This window comes from Protobothrops mucrosquamatus, unplaced genomic scaffold (assembly GCF_001527695.2).
Source record: "Protobothrops mucrosquamatus isolate PMUCROS unplaced genomic scaffold, P.Mucros_1.0 scaffold769, whole genome shotgun sequence".
Lineage (NCBI taxonomy): Eukaryota > Metazoa > Chordata > Lepidosauria > Squamata > Viperidae > Protobothrops > Protobothrops mucrosquamatus.
Window position 1 is genome coordinate 192,635 of NW_015387037.1, and position 18,882 is coordinate 211,516.

Sequence of the window (18,882 nt, forward strand, 5' to 3'; positions counted from 1 at the left end):
AGTGGTGGAATATAATTTAGGTTTTTAGAAAATTTTTTCTTTTCTTTTATATATCTTACCTACTCATGTAGAATAATATATTTTGTGGAGTTAGAGATGTTAATATTTGTTTACTTATATCTGAATATTATCCTGGGATTAGGTTTGGGAAGTCCGGGGGGTGGGGGGGTGGGGGTTTTTTTATATAGCATTGTGTAGTATTTGTGAAAAAAAAAAATTTTATGTTGAAAAAATAATAAAATTTTGTATTGAAAAAAAAAATACTGGAGGTGCAGTTTGGTATTAATTTATATAAATAAAAATGTAAATGTTCGTTTGTTCAAAATCTTAAATCTCCAAAAGTTCTTCACCAATTGTTTTGAAATTTTGACAACGTTGCATTCGAATACGCGTGTGTTTTTATATACCTACTATTATATAAATGTCACACCTGTGACAGGTAAAAACATGCTTTTTTTAAAAAACAGCGCCATCTGTTGGACGTAAAAGCAATTTTACGTAAACAAAAACATATTACAAACGTGCGCTTTCTCTTTTCTTTCTTTTCCATTTAACCAGACTGAGCCACAGCAACGCGTGGCTGGGTACAGCTAGTACAAAATAAAATGAAACAAAGATCTTCCAAGTAGGAAACTACTTTTCTATGGTTTTTGCCTAAAATTCTTCTGCCTCCCTTTTAGCCATTATTTTTCTTTCCTCCTTGGACAGAGCGAGGCCTTTGGCCTGAAGCCTCCTTTGGGCTGGAGGAGGGGGGGGCTGGTTCCCTTAGCTCTGATCTGGTTTCGGCATGTTGCCATCTTCACTCACCCTCCTTTTTCTTCTTAATGTTTTAAGCAATTGGCAAACCACCTGGTGTTGCAGGGACTTGGGAGGCAAATACATTTCATTAATGCTCCAAAAGCAATTGGACTTTGTCTTTCCTTGAAGACGTTTCGCCTCTCACCCAAAACGTTTATTCAGTTCTGATCAGATGGTGGAGGATGGAAGGATTTATATTCTTTGCAGTCAGCTGGTCATTAGCTCTCTCTCTGAGGCCACCTGGAGTGATATTTGTGCCCTCAGGGTCACCTGAATAGTGCACAATATCACTCGTTTCTTCAATGAAACATTCTGCCCTTGTCTCTCTGAAGTTTGTTGAACTTTCAGTCTACTTCTGCAACATTATTAAGATATTGCGCTGAAACTGTCTTCTGGATTCCATCCAGGTGTGCATCACCACTTGGCTCTCCCTCTACGTCTCTAGTAAAGGAGAAGACCCTGGCTCGCCCTGCTCTTTTCCTCGTGGGCATGTCCACCAGATCTTTATCATCTGATAATTTGCCTTTCTGAACTAAGAACGTCTCTTGAATATATCTCACCTTCATCAAAGGCACTTTATAATTGTTTTTAGGACAGGATAGGACCAAATATTTCCATTCAACGGGGGAAGACTCTAGAATGATGCTTGTCTCCATGCCCCATTTACAACACTGAGAAGGTGTTGCAACTGAGAAGGTATCAGGGCAGCTTTTAATATAGGGGAGGAGACCAGTCAGGAAGAGAGAGTTTGGAAAGCAGAGGCCATTCCTGTAAAGATGGAACTATCTGCAGAAGACCCTCCTCCCTCTGGGCAGAGAGGTCATGTCAGGTCCCGGTCATAATGCTGCTATTCTGAGGGGAGGGGGGAGTGTTACTTTGGGACTGAAGAATTTGTGTCAAGCAGCGAAGCCTCCTGTCTCTGGGACCGCTGGGTGCTTCTAGCGCACCAACAGTGCGGGAGGGGAAGAGGGGACAGTTTTGAATCCGCAGGTGTTCCTTATCCATGTGAGAGGTGAAGGGCTGTTTTGGCAGCTGAAGTTTCTTCTCATAATAATTACGGGAAGGTATATGGGACAATGTGGCTGAACTGTCAGGAGCGGAGGGAAAGTTTTACTCTTTTAATTAACTGTTTCCCGCCATAGTTTCAGAGTTAGCTTTTCTTCAAACTTGCCGGATTCTTTTATGCCTAACAAAGTTAACGCTGGACTTCATCAGTTATAGTAGAATTGGAGTTGCCTAAGTCATTGAGAAAGATCCACCCCATATTCCACTGTAGTCTGTTAAAAAATGAAACGGTTTCCCCCTTAAGGCCAGTGCCCCCACCTGTACCTGAACCATTGATGGTAGAAGGGGAACAGCCTTTTGAAATTAAAGAAATCCTTGACTCATCAGGCACACAGAGGGGAACCACTCAATACCTAACAGCAGGGAAAGGTTTCCCTTCGGCCCAGGACAAATGGGTAAACAAGAAGCACATTAAGGCCCCTAGAATACTTAAATGCTTCCACAATCGGTACCCAAATAAACCAAAATGAGTATAACCTTTGTTTTCTTGTTCCCTGTTTATTCATTTCTCTCCTGCAGGTACGAATCTCCTTCTTTTAGGGGGGCAGCATATCAGGTCCCTGTCAGAATGCTGCCATTCCAAGGGGAGGGGGGAATGTTACTTTGGGATTGAAGAATTTGATGCTTTTGCTTTGATGTATCTGTGTGGGAATTAGGGACTCCCTTCTGGCCAGCTCCCGCCTGTTACCAAGGTCGCAGCGCCAGAGAACGACTTATTAGCTTCTCGTCTTGGAGCTTTCACACCTTCACGCAAGTGGATTGGCTCCTGATGGACTGGGGCATTGGGTTGGGGTTTGAATAATGGGAAATTAGCTTAACATTTCACGCAGGAACTTCAGATTCTGCCTGGCTTCTCTGCAATCACTTTCTCTCAGTAAAAGATCCTTTTGAAATAACGCTTGTTTCAAGAGTCATGCTTTTCTGAGAAGAGAGCCGAGGCAGGACCTTACAGGTCACTCTCGGATGACGTTGGGCACAAAGTTGGGCTGGGCAAATGCAGCAAGTGCCTCGGCATACATCTTGTACCTTCCAGTCATCTGGAAAAGGGAGAAAAAGAAACCGTTATTTTCACACACCGCTGTTGCTGCAAACACTTCCGAAGTGGTATTTCAAGCCTAGGGGCTAAGTTGTTAGCATCCCCTAACAAATATTCAGATTAGTGATGGAAAAGGAGGTCCAATTTTCCAGGATTAACTTACCAAATGCTTCATAAAATGAATTCCAATCATTATATATCTGAACACGGCAACAGCCTGCTCAGATGCTATAAAACTACAGAATATGACATGAAAAGTACTGTTCAGGGCAGGTTGTGTTATCCCCACTCTGCAGAGACTCTCGGCCTGTGATGGGCAGCTACAGGCCAGGGCCAGAAGGCAACCAGGCTGGTGGTCAATCACTGCTTCCTGGGGTCTCATGATTGGCTCTCACCGGTCCCCAAAGCTACTTTGCAATAGCTCTCAGTAGGGCCACATTGGTCCACAGCTCCAGTGGCATCACGGGAACACTGAATGTGTGGAAACTTTTATATCAACCCTCCTGAGGGGGCAGTCTCCCATTTTATACACTGGAGAATCACTCGAAGGATGGAGGGGACATATCCAGATAAAAATATTTTGTCCAGAGGAACAAGAGAACCCTAGCTCTCATGCAGGAAGTCCAGGAAGGAAGGAAAGAGGTGTTTGCTTCCCAGCCAGCAATGTTCTGGGAGAGATCATGATCCTGCAGGACTCCATCAGCATCTCTCTCTCTCTCTCTCTCTCTCTCTCTCTCTGTGTGTGTGTGTGTGTGTGTGTGTGTGTGTGTGTGTGTGTGCAAGCGCTAAATCCTTGGCGGGAGGGCAAAGGTCATCCTAACAATTGATCTGTTTGGCCTGTAAAACCTTCCATTAATAGACAGGAAGATGAAACAGAGATCTGAAAAAGGGCCCAGGACAAGTACTACAAAACTGATCCTCCTGAGATCCTTACCTTGCAATGCAGGATGTTGATATGGGAAGAGCTGCATCCTGCCAACTTTTCCCCCATCTCTGCTGGCCTCCAAATTGTTTCCAGTCACAATAAATAGGGCTAGCATAAAACTTAGGTCAGCAAGACCTGGTTGTAATTCTTTGAGCTGTGGTTAGAATGCAGCATTACAGGCTAATTTTGCCAACTGCCAGCAGTTCGATTCTGACTGGCTCAAGGTGGACTCAGCCTTCCATCCTTCCGAAGTGGGTAAAATGAGGACCCAGATTGTTGGGGGCAATAGGCGGACTCTGTACACCGCTGAGGGCTGTAAAGCACTATGAAGCAGTATATAAGTTTAAGTGCTATTGCTACTGCTTTGGACCCTCCCAGTCATGTTTTGCACCAGGTGAAGGTTCTGGGTTTCTTCTGAGATAATGCAAGATGGTTGTAGCTAAGCAACTCACTACTGCAGCTGAGACTGGTCAGAGGTGTTTGGGCCAGAGAAGCTGCTCAAGGCCGTAATGACCGATCAGTCCAAAAACAGCCTCGGATGTGTCTCTGCTCCTTCACAGGGTGCATTTCCCTGCTCGGGTCCCATACAGCAAAGGCCCTTCTGGGTTGGGGGTCCTGTTCGTCTGCCCTGCCTCTGGGCTCAGAGGGGATTCTTGCCTTTGAGAAGCAGCCACACCACTGCTGATAAGCCTGAACTACTTAAGGACATGGGGGCTCTTAAATAAGTAACCCCGTGGGCAATTCTTGAAAATATCTCTATCTTCTTAGGTAATCCCTTTAAGGAGTATCAAATATCACTAACTTGGATCATCATGATGGAATTATTCACATTTAAATTAGAGCACTGTTTTTTTCAAAAGAAAGGTTTTAAAATTTTACAGAACGAGGATAATGAATACTTCTCCAATCTGTAATAGTCTTGTTCCCTTAGTCACTCAGAATAAAATATTATTCCAATTGTCGATGACCATATTTTGCAGGTCCTGCAAAACATTAACCTTCCCCGAACAGATGTGTTTTTCCAGAACACAAATATAAAAGGTGATATTCAGAAGAATAAAAGCCACCAGAGTTCAAAATTCCCAGATCTGAAATACATATTGAACAGTTTGAGAGATGAAAAAGGTCTTACCTTGAAATTCCATTCATCATTAACTTGTCTGCAAAGATTTAGATCCATTTCTGCCACCAAGAGTCCATCTCGGGTTCTTGACAGTCCTGGGGTCCGACTTCCATTTGGAGCAGCTATATAACTTGAGCCATAAAAATAGCCCAAGTCACGATGAGCTTCATAAATTAATACAGAACAACAGGATTTTATTAATAGTCAGCAAAGAGATCCACCACAGCAGAGCGACGATTGCATGTGATCAGGGCCATATTATCCTCCTGTTGGAGATAATTTAAATCAGGGGTAGTCAACCTTGGCTCTTTTATGACTCGTGGACTTCAACTTGGACATCCCTTGCCCATCAGGTTCCAAATTCAAGCACCCCAGAGAGAAGATGGAGAGAGCCCCCCAGCTTCCCAAGTGCTCTATTTGTTAGGCTTTTCATTACCCTCCATCGGAATCTGCCTTCCTGTCTCTTACATCCGTTAATCCTGCCCTCTGGCAAGAGAGGGACACCTTGATTCTTGCTGCTGTGCCCTCTTTCCAGCTGCTATCTTCTCTTCAGGAACTTTCCCCAGGACTCTCCTTGCCCATCCACCTAACCACCCATTAGACTTATATGGGGCCTTTTCTTCAGCTGGAGGGATATAAGTAGCCCCCCCCTTCAAATTCTCAGAGGGGGGGAGGGGAGAGCCACCAAGTGAATGTCCATAGTCGAAGATGGACTTCGATCTGCTCTACTCTGATGCTTCCAATCTGTTCTCCTGACACATTTCTTGGTTGCCTGTTCATCCTCACTCTCCTTCACAGAAGCCTTTCCAATTTGTCTGAATGCTTTTCAGAAGCCACAGTTAGTTCACGGAGAGCAGAGTGAAATTTTGTTCTAGTTCCGGGTCATGATCATGTTGTGACCAATTGCAACTCTAGATTCTTGTCATGTTCACTTTCCCAAGCAATAATGTGTTTGACTCTTTTTTCCTTAGGGCAGCATTTCATAGCCTAATCCAGTGGTTCTCAACCTTTTTAATGCCGCGACCCCAACCGGTCGTAAGTCGAGGACTAAACTGGTCATAAGTCGAGGACTAAACCGGTCGTAAGTTGAGGACTAAACCGGTCGTAAGTCGAGGACTAAACCGGTCGTAAGTTGAGGACTAAACCAGTCGTAAGTCGAGGACTACCCAACCGGTCGTAAGTCAAGGACTTTCCCTGCCTGGGAGCGCTGCGCATGCGTGGTTCCACCCCCTGCGCCGGCCGAGGTGTAGCTGGCAAGCGGCAGAGACGGAGCAGGCTGACCACCAGCTGGCCCAGCCCAAGGGAGGTAAGGCACCCACCGGAAAAGGGGGGAAAAATGGCGGACAAAAAAAATGGCGGACAGCCTTGCTTGGCGACCCCCATGAAATGGTTGATCGACCCCAAATGGGGTCCCGACCCACAGGTTGAGAACCACTGGCCTAATGTACTTCCATTGTTGTTTCCCAGCTACCATCAATATCACTCTCTTAGGAAGGAAAAGGGCAGGCGGATCCTCCCGCTCCTGCCAGATTTCAGCCCTCAAAGACTTTGGGGAGACAGTGGGGGAAGAGCTCCTGCAGTTGCCAGCCAGCCAGCCCCCCCCCAAGGAAAAAACCATACGCACCCGGTTTTCCATCTCCAGATGTAAAGGGATTTGGGAAAAATTCCTGTAAGAAGCCAAAAGGTACAAACTGAATATCCTTACTCTTACTCTAAAGCAGGGGTGGGGAACTATGGCCCTTTTATGACTTGTGGACTTCAACTCCCAGAATTCCTGAGTCATTCATGCTGGGTCAGGAATTCTGGGAGTTGAAGTCCACAAGTTACAAAGGGGCCACAGTTCCCCATCTCTGCTCTAAAAAAACCAGGAGGCCACATTAGCCAGCAATCCTTGTCCATCCAATAGCTTCTGTCTGCCTTGGAAGCATTTATTGCATCTTCTCGAGCGGTTGTTGGCTTTGAGAAGGGAACATGGAAAGCAGAGATGACTGTACCTGCCGCCCCCCTCCCCGGGGCAGGTACCCTATGACCGGACCCCCAGGAACAATGGAGGCGCCTGGAGCTTCCAGGGGGAGGGCCCCCCTCTGGGGCAACAAGCAGAATTGTGGTGGGCATTCAGGGTGTCTAGGTGGTGGGGAAGGAAGGGAAGAGCAAGTCTCCTTAGCAGGAGGGGGCACTCCCCTCCCCAGAAATGGTGGGAAGAAGGCAGCTAAGAACACAGTGAGAGTTTGAATGTTCCCCACACGCATCCCTTATGGACTGAAGCCTACACACAGGTGTCTTTATCAACTTCTATATCAAGTGTTTATTAAATATTTGTTATATAGAGAATTCTGTTGTCCCTTAAATCAACCATGTTTCGTGTTAACTGCTCCGTATTTAGTGCGTTTCTATTTAGCAGAGAGAGACTTTTAGCCACAGGGTAGCTAAGAAAGCACTTGACTGGCTGAGAGTTGATTCATGGCATGAGCCCCCCTCCCCCCATGCTCCTCAGAAGTGGATTATGTACTTGACACACAAGACAACCTCGCAAAGACTATTTTCTCTAAAGCGACAGTTTCTAAAGCCAAATCTTTGGGCAAGGAGAGCCGAAAGGCCTTACCGTCCCCACGCGGTTGATGGCACAAGTGAAGCAGTGGTTGGCAATGGCGGCATTTCTCGCCTCGATGGGCCACATGGATTCACTGTAAAGGCCACCAAGAAAATTATATTCTGCAGACAAACTTTCTCTCCCACCCACGCGGCTTGTTTTGTCATGAAACGGGCACAGGGCGCCCGCTCTCCATTGGGCACCCTGATAGACATGCAATAAAATCCAGCAAACATCTCGTATGACCAGGAATGACCAGGAATGAAAAATGAACCTGCCCAGGAGCTACAGAAGAGAGTTAGACTTGGTGAAGGAGCCACTCTGAGAGGGCCACCACGTGGTCCCCTGGGCACGGGGCGTTCAGCAAAGCAGAGCCCTATGGGAAGAGGGTCTTGTTGCATTTGACTTGTGCCTCAAGGCAAACTCAAAGCCAATAAAACTCTTTCTGAGAAAACTCCAGTGCCACGTTTTGCTCCAGCACGTTTCAAGGAAAGTCCAATTTACAAAGTTTCACTGTTTGAATGACAGATCAGCTACGAGCGGGTGCCGGGACTTCACCTTGATTTTCCCAAGGTAGTGGTGATCTGAGGACCACCTGAACCACCTGATGCCAAGGTTTTAGAGGCAGCATGACCCACCCAACCGAGCTGCCTCCCGAATTCTACCGATCACCAGGACCTCTGTTGGGTCTGTTTGGACTGAAGCAGCATTTGCTTATTTTCATCCTCTCTTTCTTTGCATCCAAACCATGATTTAGGCTTTTTCTTCCCCTCCCAACTGTTGAAGAAGAGATGTGGAAAAATTACAGGGAAAACCCAACTTCCAAAGTCCATTTGGGGGGATCTGGCTCCTTTGGGTCTCCTTAAAAGAAACATGATGGTCTAAAAAGTCTGTCATCTGAAACAGCATCCAGTATATAAACTTAATACAACCTAATCAGGAGGAACCTGCCTGCAACTAGTTATCTGTGGGGTTATGGGTGAACTTGTGCACACAGATTACCTGCTTATGAAGCATTCCTTTACATTTCCTACATAATCTTGGACTGTTCTGCATTACTGTAGGTGGGAAACTGATGCTTACCGGGTAATGGGTGAAATAATAAAGATTGTATCTTGTCTCTATCACTGTTTTACCTTTTGCATTCATATAACCAAGGTTCCTTACATGAAAAACATTCCACCTCTAAAACTTGAAAATCAGTCTTCTGTATCTGTGCTGCTATGCACTCATGCAGAGAGAGAGAGACAGAGAGAGAGACAGAGAGAGAGACAGACAGAGAGACAGAGAGGAGAGGGTGGAGGTTTGTTCTCTGAGCTTGTGGGTTGGTTTCTGAATATTTTGTTACCAGGCTAGATAAAATCTTTAGTGGACTTTAGGGGGTGTCGGTGTTGGTGGTTCTGTTTATAAGGGCTTCCTGGGGTCAGTAGGTCTTGTAATAGGGAGATCACATCAGATGAGGATCTTGTGATGGGTCTTGTGAAGGATCAGGTGTGGGCCACATCAGGTGAGGATCTTGTAATGGGTCTTGTAATGGGGAGGTAAACATCAGCTGAGGGTCACTGGGAGCTGAAGTGCTGGTTGAGGGGTGGTTGGGGGTTGCATGAGTTGGCTGAGGGTCGTGCTGTTGCTGGTTGGCTGTGTGGCTGATTTGAATTCTGAGGAGTTTGTAGGCTAGTTGTAGGCCACTATCTATTGATGGAATTATTTCTGGAGTGCCAGGCTCCAATAAATTTGCGGACATGGTGATAGCGTTGCCAATGATCCTTGTATAGCTCCAATTGATCCAATCGAATCCAAGACCCATCACAAGACCCTCACCTGACGTGACCTCCCCATCACAAGACCAACTGACCACACAAAACCCTTATAAACAGAGAAACATGGACACCCCCTAAACACCGCTGAAGACGTTACCTAGCCTGGTCACAAAAGCTCGGGGGAGAACAAACCTACACCGGAGCTACAGATATCCGCCACCATTGCAGAGAGAGAGAGAGAGAGAGAATAGAGAGAATAGAGAGAGGGAGAGAGGGGGAGAGGGAGAAGAGAACAGAGAAATTAAGCTGGCAAGTCTGCACTGCTGCCTGCTTTGAAAAAGGTTCCCAGACTTCTCATCAGTGCAAGGAGCAGAGCTGAGGCTCCTTCCGGCATTTCTGATGGAGAGGGAGGGGAAGGCCACGGCCTCCTTTTGGCTCTCCTGGCTGAAGGGGGCAGATGGGGGGAGGGGAGAGCCAAACATGCCATCCTCTTGGCAAACCAGGACGGAAAAATGGGTGGAAAATGGATGGAAGGATCTGAGCTTCTGGAGAAAAGGTTTTCATTAAAGACAGATAAGTCACAGACCTGAATCCAGATCAAGAGACTATCTGAATGGCTTCTCATTAGGAAGCTGCCAAATCCTGCTATTCATGGGATCTATCCAGCTATTTTATTCCATTTTTCTGCAACAAAATGATGGTTACTATACCTGAGTTTGCCAATAGTGGCCGAAGGGTTAAAGATGATCTCTGCTCCATTCAAACTGTACATGAGCCAGTTGAGGGGATGATGGCGACCAAAGCAAATATTCACCGCAATCTTCCCAAATTGGGTCTCAAACACTGGGTGTCCTCGGTCCCCTTCCAGGTAATATCTTGACTGCAAAAGAGACGATCCGCCACCTCAGGACTAAATCACGGTTAGAACTCCGGAGCCTCTTCTACTCCCACCCTGAAGGGCTGCTGTCCACCTTCTTCTCACACATTTCAAGATGGAGAACCCACAAGCCTCTGCAGATAGGCCACTAGAGCAGCACGTACCGCCAAAAGCTTTGTCCTTACGTTTAAATGAAATCTAAGTGGCTGCAATTTATATCCCTTATTTCTGGCCCTAGATTCTGTGGCCTGGGAAACGGTTCCTCTAGGGCCCCCTTTTATGTAACTGGACCCTGGCACCACTTCTCCCCTCCATCGCTCTTCTGCAGACCATCCTCAAGGCCTGGGTCATCTTTGCTGTCCTCCGAATGTCTTCTGACCTGCAATACGCATCTGAAATGTAGTGCCCAGAATCGTCCACGATGCTCCAGGCACGGCCTCACCAGGGCTGAGGGAGGGGTGGGTGAAATCTTCCCCTTCTTTAATGCAGTGCTTTTTCCACCACGGCTCTGAAGTGCATTGCTCTTGGGTGTGAGAGCTTCCGGCAACCCTCTCGCACCCAAGACGTTCTCCGACATCGTGCTTCTAGCATGTATCCATCACCGTGTACCTGTGTGCGTCCCATATTTTACCCCCTTAAATATAATACCTGGCATTTCTCTCAGTTGAAGGACATTTTGTCCTGCTGATCCCAGACCTCTACATTATCCAGATGAGACTGCAATCTCTGTTGCTCTTCCTGGGTGTGGGCCAGACCTCCCAGCTTTGTGAATTAGTCTTCCAACAGATGTCTGGGTAATTGAAATATCCCATCACAGCCACTTCATGGTGTTTTGAAGCTTCCGTTATTGCTTTAATAAATATTCCGACAGGTTGGTGGTCTGTAACAGACTCCCAGCAAGACATCTTTCCTATTAGGTTTCCCTTTTATCTTAACCCAGACGCCTCCCAGGCTTGTATTATCATAGATATTGGGCCCATCCAGGACTTCAACACCTCCCTCCCCTCTTGTGCTGCATTTTCCTATGGTTCATGGTGTCCACATCAAGTCCAACGTTTCTCTGGGGGGATCTTGTAATCCTTGATCGGTCTTTGTGCCTCATGATACTCAGCTCATATTTCAAACTTTAATGCAGGAACAGTGAAGGTAATAAATTTGATTCTGTGACTTCAGTCTCCCCTTTGCTTTATTTCTTTAGTTTCTTTATTAAACTTGTAGCCTCCAAAACATTTTATTTGCCTATTGTGTTTAATTCATTACCTAAGTTCATTATTTGCAAATGATTTCTAGAATCTCTCTAATTGCACTCCGTTCCTTGAAGTTCCCTTCCTTGAAAAAAAAAGTTAATTAGCAGGAAAATAACCCAAGTTAGGACACAGAACAGTCAGAGGGACTCATTTCAGCCGGCCTCATCCATTTAACCTCTGTTGCTACTACCTAGCTCTAAGCTGGTGGTAAAAGCCCTGTGGCTACATCTGAAGGTATTCAGAATAGCTAGAGAAAACTTTACCCATTTCTTCCAAGAGCAATTTCAGTTGTTTTGCTGGACTTTGCACAAATAAATTCCTATCCAGTCTATGTCCAGCCCCATCTAGAGGACCCCCCACCAGGACTGAGCTGTTCACAGGGCTGACCTCCACGCGTGTCCTCTTCCCGCAGACCCCTCCCCAGTCGTTTCTCGCTTCCACATGAAACCTGGAGAGCTGCTCAGCACCTTAGTTTTCAAAATGCACGGCTTGATCCAAGGCCCGATGCATCAGAAGACATTCTGAGCGCTCCCACATTCCCAGGAAGTCCCAGCGGTTAAGGGGCAGTGACTGGTGATGCTTGGCGGTGTGTCTGGAGGGGAGGGGAGGGAAGCTGGATGTTTGGCTATGCCAAATGTCTGCTTGCACCCAGAGCCGCTTGGTGGGTTGGCTCAATCGCTTACAGATTTGCAGCAATGCTCAGGTGACTGGAGGCTTTGTCCTTTGCCCAGGACTACTCCACTATCACAGTCTGACCATGGATAAAAATAAACCTGCAGTAGAAAGTAAAATTTCTGTACAGCTGGTAAAAAACAACACGGAGAATATTCCAGGGAGGGAACTATTCCGATTGAGGCCCCGGTTGCTTGGGGGGTGGTGGATTAGGGTATACATGTCTCCTCACTAGAAATCCGGTGGCCATTTCTTCTTTCCTTGGTCGTCTGTCCACTTGGCTAGGAGAGGGAGACCGGATGGAATCTGTTCCAGAGAACCTTTGCCCCAGAGGAGATACGGGCCTTCACCCCTCTGCTGGCACACCGACATCTTCCTGGCTTCGCTGAGCCTTGATGAGGCAATTGCAGCTCCCAGAACAAGTTGCAAAACTCCAGGGCTCCAACCCTGAGGAGGCCCTCCTGAGGCAGTCCCACAATGCAGCTCCTCCAAATTGAATCTCAGATCCTCAAAACAGCCCATTTCACCCTTGAACCCGCAGTTTTGCCATCGAAATGGGATCCAGTGTGGAAGTTTGCCCTGGAACGCTTTCGAAACCAAACCTTTTACATCCTCTATCTTTCACCAAACAGCCAGGCCTGGAGAGGCTCTCCTGCCCTGCCCGGTCAGAGGGAGGGGGGGGGCTGGCCTCACCCCTGATTAGATGATTGCAGCCTCTGCTTGCTGGATGCCCATTTTTTTCTTTGGGCTGCTCAGCTGCGAGATCTCTGCCTTTCCGTCAGCTACTCTCCCTTGTGGGGATTAAGCCAGGAATTCTTCCCCGCACACGACTCCCTCTCAGTGCCTTGGGAAGGATCAACCCCCATTTCCAGTCCTGGGAATGCTTTTCTGCCACCTCCAGACCCCAAAGCTCCAGCCCTGCAGAGACAGCAGAGGTCCCCGTGCTCCCTGGCCATCCCACACTCACCTCATTGAAGTCGCCCACCCGGGGGATGTGATTCTTCCTGCTCTTCCCCAGCACAGAACCGGAGCTGGAAATGACCACGGCTGAATTCCACAGGGTTCCTCCATGGGCAGCGTCTCTTTCCAGGATGGGAGAGACCACAACCAGATTGTGTTTCTTAGCCAGCTGCAAACAAAATTATGCCACGTTGTATTTTGGGGGGTTTGTTCATTCAGCAAGGTGGCTGCACCAGAAAGGGCAATGGCGGAGCAGAGCTGCCCTTTTGCAGAGCACCTCTGAGATGATCCAGGAGCACCGTGTTCAGCGTTCATTTTCTAGAAACACAGCAATTATCCTCTCTGTGCAACTTAAAGTGAATGATTACATTATTGTCCTTTCTGGAAAGAGCATTTTGTATTATATTTCAACCTTGAGGGGTCATGTCTTTCTTGATCCAATTACATTCTCTCTTCCTTCCCCTTGGATCATCTTGTGATCCCATATGTCTGAATGTTACCACAACATCCCCCAGGATGCAATTAATCTCACATTAATAGTCACCCATTCTTGAACCTACACTTTAGTGAAAATAGTTGAGATGCTAACCAGAGCAGCTTTGTCCCTTTGGAGTCAGCAAATCACTTCACAGAACAAGATGCTTCCCACTCAAGAAGGGAAGATGAACTTTCAGGCAAGCTCGCTTGGATGCACAAAGCTGCAAAGATGCAGCCTCCTCCTCCTCCTCCTCCTCCTCCTCCTCAGAGACCCAATCCACCCATTTTGACTGAAACAATAAATGGAGCCAAACAGGACCACCCAGGCTATACATTTCTCACTGTTAATTCCTTCCCAACATAATCTCATAATAAACAAATTTCCGATTTAGCTAAATGGGTCTGACTCCAAAATGGCGGTGCACACAATCACAAGCATGATCAGGCATAGCCTCCTTCTGGCAGAGTGGCTGGCTCCTGCAGTAAAAGATATTCACAGTCCTCCCAATTTACAGAAGGATGAGAATGTATAGAGGAAATGCAGGATATGAATGCAAAACAATATTATGCAGAACCAAACTGTGTGCCACAAACAATGTTAAAAGAACAGTATGTGTGTCAACCCAGGGCTCCGTTCTGGGCTGCAGAGGCCTTTCCTGAAGGCCTCTGCCGATGAATGGATGCCAGGGCTGATGTGCGCGAGTGGCGGCAAGCGACTGCAGAAGAAGTGGGCCGGTGGTGGCCACGCGGGCTCCTGCTGGACGGGGTTGTTGGTGCCGCTGCCGCGAGGCGAGGCAAGACAAGTGTTGGGGCGTGGGAAGCCTGGCGGCAGGGGCCCTGAGATAAGCAGGTGTGGGGCGCGTGGAGCAGCTCCACTTCTCCCCCGCCTGCCTCACCTCACCTCGTGGTGGTGGCACCGCAAACAACCAGAAGGAATGCATGGGCAGCCAGTTGCGCAGGCTCTTAACTAGGGCTTATTTTGGGGGTATGGCTTATATTAGGCACACACGTAAAAATCAAGCTAGGGTTTATTTTCGGGATAGGTCTTATTTTGGGGAAAACGTGGTATTTGCAGGGGGGGAGCAAAAAGGACTTCTCTACCATTTGGCAGAATCTTGTGGTGGGTCCGTCTTCTGCTGATTCAGCAAATTCAGTCCATGGCATTTTCTCTTGTGTGCAGAAAGCAAACGGCATGGCTGGTGAAACAGCATAAAAAGAAATGAGCACCAACTTTGCTCTGGTTAAACAAAACAGCTTTTAACCTGGTCAGGAAGCCTGTAAATATTGACTGACTTGCTCTCTGCCACTAATGCAATCATCTCTGCAAAGATGGAAATCTAAACCAGGTGAACGGGGTTGACTTTGCTGTTTTATATTCCTTAAAATCAAGGTCAAGTAAAATAGTCTCTCATTTTATTTTAAAACTCAAGCTCCTAACAGAAAATATTATAACAAATTTCAGAGGAATACTGATGTGGGTCTTATATCAGGCCAAGCTATTTTCCCCCCATCCAGGCTGTTCTGTCCCCTCTGCTGAAGCCAATCAGGATCGATCTATCTATCTATCTATCTATCTATCTATCTATCTATCTATCTATCTATCTATCTATCTATCTATCTATCTATCTATCTATCTATCTATCTATCTATCAATCTATCATCTATCAATCTCTGTCTGTCTGTCTGTCTGTCTGTCTCTCTTTATCTCTATTTTTATTTCTATCATATCATATCATATCATATCATCATATCATATCATATCATATCATATCAAACATAACATAACATAACATAACATAACATAACATAACATAACATATCTATCTATCTATCTATCTATCTATCTATCTATCTATCTATCATCTATCTATCTATCTATCTATCTATCTATCTATCTATCTATCTATCTATCTCCTATCTACCTATCTATCTACCTATCATCTCAATCTCTCTCTCTCTCTCTCTCTCTACCTACCTAGCTACCTACCTATCATCAATTTTTGGCAAATCCTGCCAAAAAACCCAATCCCACCAAGCCCTCCCCCCTCCCTGCCTCCCCTCTGCCCACAAGAATGAAGGAGGGAGAGCTTCAAGAAGACCCTCCTCCACATCAGGGACTCTCTCATCCTGGTCAGTCACCTCACCTCTCCAGAAGGAGCAGCGCCCCCCTCTCCCGCCAGGCCCCTCCCTCGGGGGCCTGGCCAGGAGCTGCAACCCGGGAGGAATTTATGATCTCGCCCAGTCCGAGAATCTCTCCCTCCGGCCTGTTCCTCCTTTTTCTGGTCCTGCCTCCGACTGGTCTTTTAGCTTTGCCTTCTGGCCGTCTCCTGCCCACTAGCTGCCAAATAGCCCTTGTCCTCTTCATCCAAGATGGCTTATGCCATAATAAATATATTTTCCTTCACAGGGTTATTTTGCAGCACAATAACCAACAAGGTTATTTCATGCCACCCCCTCCCCATGGATGCTAGCTCAGTGCAGCCCTTCCACTCCAAACCTCTCCATAAGACCAACGTTTGTCTGGTCAGTGAATTATTCTATAAATCCGAGCTTTGAGACCACTTGCGACTTACTCCAAGCCTCTTGGAAACAGATCACATTTACTCCACATATTTCAGCCACTTCCACAATCTCTTGTATGCGTCTGTGCAGTGCAGCTACCTAGGCAGAAGCAGCATTGAAGGTTAAAGCAACATAAAGTGTTAATAAATTACTATTATACTCCTCCCCCCCCAAACACAGGTAAATGCCAAGTGAGGAAAGGGGTCGATGCCCAAGGATTGCGAAGGAGGCTTTTTAGTGAGTTCCACACTCAAAACTTCTTAAAAGATGTAAAGGAGCATCTCATCTCCCTCTTTGAGAGAACAAGAGCCAGCAGTTATTTGGAGAATAAGACTAATAATGTTTAACTTTTAAACCCAGCAAAAGGGGCAGCATCCCCCCATGCCAAAGGGGCCGTTAGACGTCCTGCTGCTGCCAGGGACATCCTGGAATCACGAGCAGCTTCTGCTTCTTCTCCCCAAGGAGGGCTTCCTTCGCCACTGGCTGGACAAGAGGTGCCCTGCATTTTGCCCACTTCAAGCCAGTGCTCAGAGCCAGGGGGGCATCCCTGTGGCCATAGGACCTTCACACCCCAAAGTCACACCCATGCCCAGAGCTTGAGTAATGAGAAGGTTGTCAAAAGAGGACAGAAAAGATGACAGCCACCACTTTGAGTTGTGTACTTCATCAAAATGACTTTTATATAATTTATTGTAATGAACACAATTGCATGATTTACAACAGTGATAGGCGGCCAAACCTTGCTTGTGGCCTTGTGAAGGAGACATCCTTTGTGGACTGTATCTACAGCCTCATTGTCCTAGACCTAGAGCCCACCCCAAAACCATCTCACCACCCTTCCTCTGAACTTGCAAAACGAGGAGCTGGCAGCAGCTGCCCCACCCGATAAACATGCGGAGGGTGCAGCAGGCAGGAGAATTTTCACCCTCCCGGCCACTACACATCCATGTCCCCACCAAGCCCTCTGTGGTTTCCATCTGCCCCAATGTGTTGGTTCCACATCTCCCTTCCAGGGTCCAAGGGCCCCTGCAGACGAACAGTGAATGCCGAGGCTGCAACGAGAACCCCCGCAGCTCCTACCTGCTCAGCGACAGGCGCGTCTGTGGCCAGAGGAATCTTGTTCTGGACCAGCCCCACTCGGACCAGGCATGGCTGCCGCAGCTGCTCTGGTGCCGCCTCGAACTTGTGGCCCTGCAGCTCAAAGTCCCTCTCTGCAGCAGCCGAGAGAGCCTCCTTGGGCAGATCCAGTGGCCTGAAATAAGTTAAAGAAAAGGAGGGAAGCCTCTCTCTTTTTTCTGCAATTGCCAACCAAATAATAAAGGCATCTTCAGACTTTTTATATCCAAATGAAATGTGGAAAACATATTAATTGGACAGAAAAGTAAAATACAATCATAGAATGCCAGTAAGTAAACACGGGATCTAAAATGTCACAGAGGTTAGCTTTTCAATGTACCCTTAACTAGGTATAAAGTTGGGACAGATGATGCCTCACACATGAAAGGAACTTCTAAAAGTCTCCCTTGAGTTTTGTGTGAGCACTTTTTATTCATTTGGAAACCACAACTGACTTTTAAGGGGGACACCAGGCACAATCTCCAGGGTGAGCACAGCCAGAAGCAAATATTTACTTCCTCTCCTTTGTTTTTAATGCACACAAAGTGAACCTGGCGATTCATTGCTGAACCCCAATCCCTGGACAATCCCGGGGGGGGGGGCGCTGCGTGTGCCAGGTGCTGCGCCCCCGCCTCCTCCCAGCGCCTGGAAGGGAGGGGGTCCCAACGACAGGCCAACGGGGGGGGGGCAGCTGGAGATCCCATGGAGATCCCCCTTCCATCAGGCGGGGGATCAGGGCCGGCTCGGTGCAGCGCCAGAAGCCCAGCCCAGGAAGGCAGGGGGGCCTCTGGCGGGGCCTTTCCCGGGGCCGCGGAAGCGGAGCAGGGTCACGCAGCCTCGAGGCGGGGAGGGGGGGGACCCGGCCGAGGGCTCCTGCAGGCGAGACCCCCCCCGTGGCCGGGTGGGGCTCAGGTGGGCCGGCCGGAAGGCCAGTCCAGGCTGCGGCCCTCCCCCTCCCCTCCGCCGCTGCCAGGGACGGGGCGCCCTGGAGGCTCCCCTCTTCCGCAGGGTCTCGGGGCCGGGGGGGCATGCTCGGAGTGGGGCCAAGTGGCAGAGGGGCCCCCCGAAGCCCCGCCGGGAGGGGAGGCCGCCCCGGCTCTCCCGGCGCACCTGAGGGGCTCCCCGAGGAGGAGCCGCTTCGCCTCGGCCAGCTCGGCGGCGGGCAGGTGCCGCTCCAGGCAGCGCTCCAGCGAGTCCAGCCGCGCCGCCATCGCCGCAGCTCCGCTCCGCTCCTCTGCCCGGACGGCGCGGCTGCGGTGCGCGGGAGGCGGGCGCCAGTTAACCATTAAGCCAGCCTCGCCGCTCTTTAACCCGCAGGAGGCGCCCGGGAAGGGCCCCGCGTGGGCAGCCCCCTCTCCTGCGCCGCCCCGGCCGCTCTTTCGCGGGAGGCTCCCCGGGCCCCGAAGGCTGGATCCCACCGGGCGGGGGGCGGCGCAGGGTTCCCGGGCCAAGCTCCGCGTCCCGCCATGGGCGGAGCGGGGAGGGGCGCCTGGGAAGCGGAGCCGGAGGGCGGCTGGGCTGTTCGCCCTCCCTGCCCTCCAACCCATCTCGAAGTCGCGGGAGCGACCGGGCCCGAACTCCCCGGCTCCTGTCCTGCCTCTCCCTGCCCCAAGTGGGTCCCTGCGGGGCCGCCCCCGGCCGGCTGCGCTCGGCACACCGAGCCCCAGAAAGCGC

At 48.6% G+C, this 18,882-nt stretch overlaps 1 protein-coding gene across 1 annotated transcript; it reads right to left on the reverse strand.

The window, feature by feature from the left end:
• Positions 1 to 2,805: 2,805 nt before the first annotated feature.
• On the reverse strand, positions 2,806 to 18,419 carry UPB1 (beta-ureidopropionase 1). The gene is made up of 10 exons (XM_015818624.1): positions 18,319 to 18,419; positions 17,173 to 17,344; positions 16,104 to 16,191; positions 14,632 to 14,726; positions 13,061 to 13,222; positions 10,008 to 10,177; positions 7,550 to 7,631; positions 6,572 to 6,614; positions 4,957 to 5,111; positions 2,806 to 2,900 (listed from the first exon to the last, which is right to left on the reverse strand). Exons 1-10 carry the CDS (start codon positions 18,417 to 18,419, stop codon positions 2,817 to 2,819), a joined length of 1,152 nt encoding a protein of 383 aa, XP_015674110.1. The 3' UTR covers positions 2,806 to 2,816.
• Between the last annotated feature and the right edge of the window lie 463 nt (positions 18,420 to 18,882).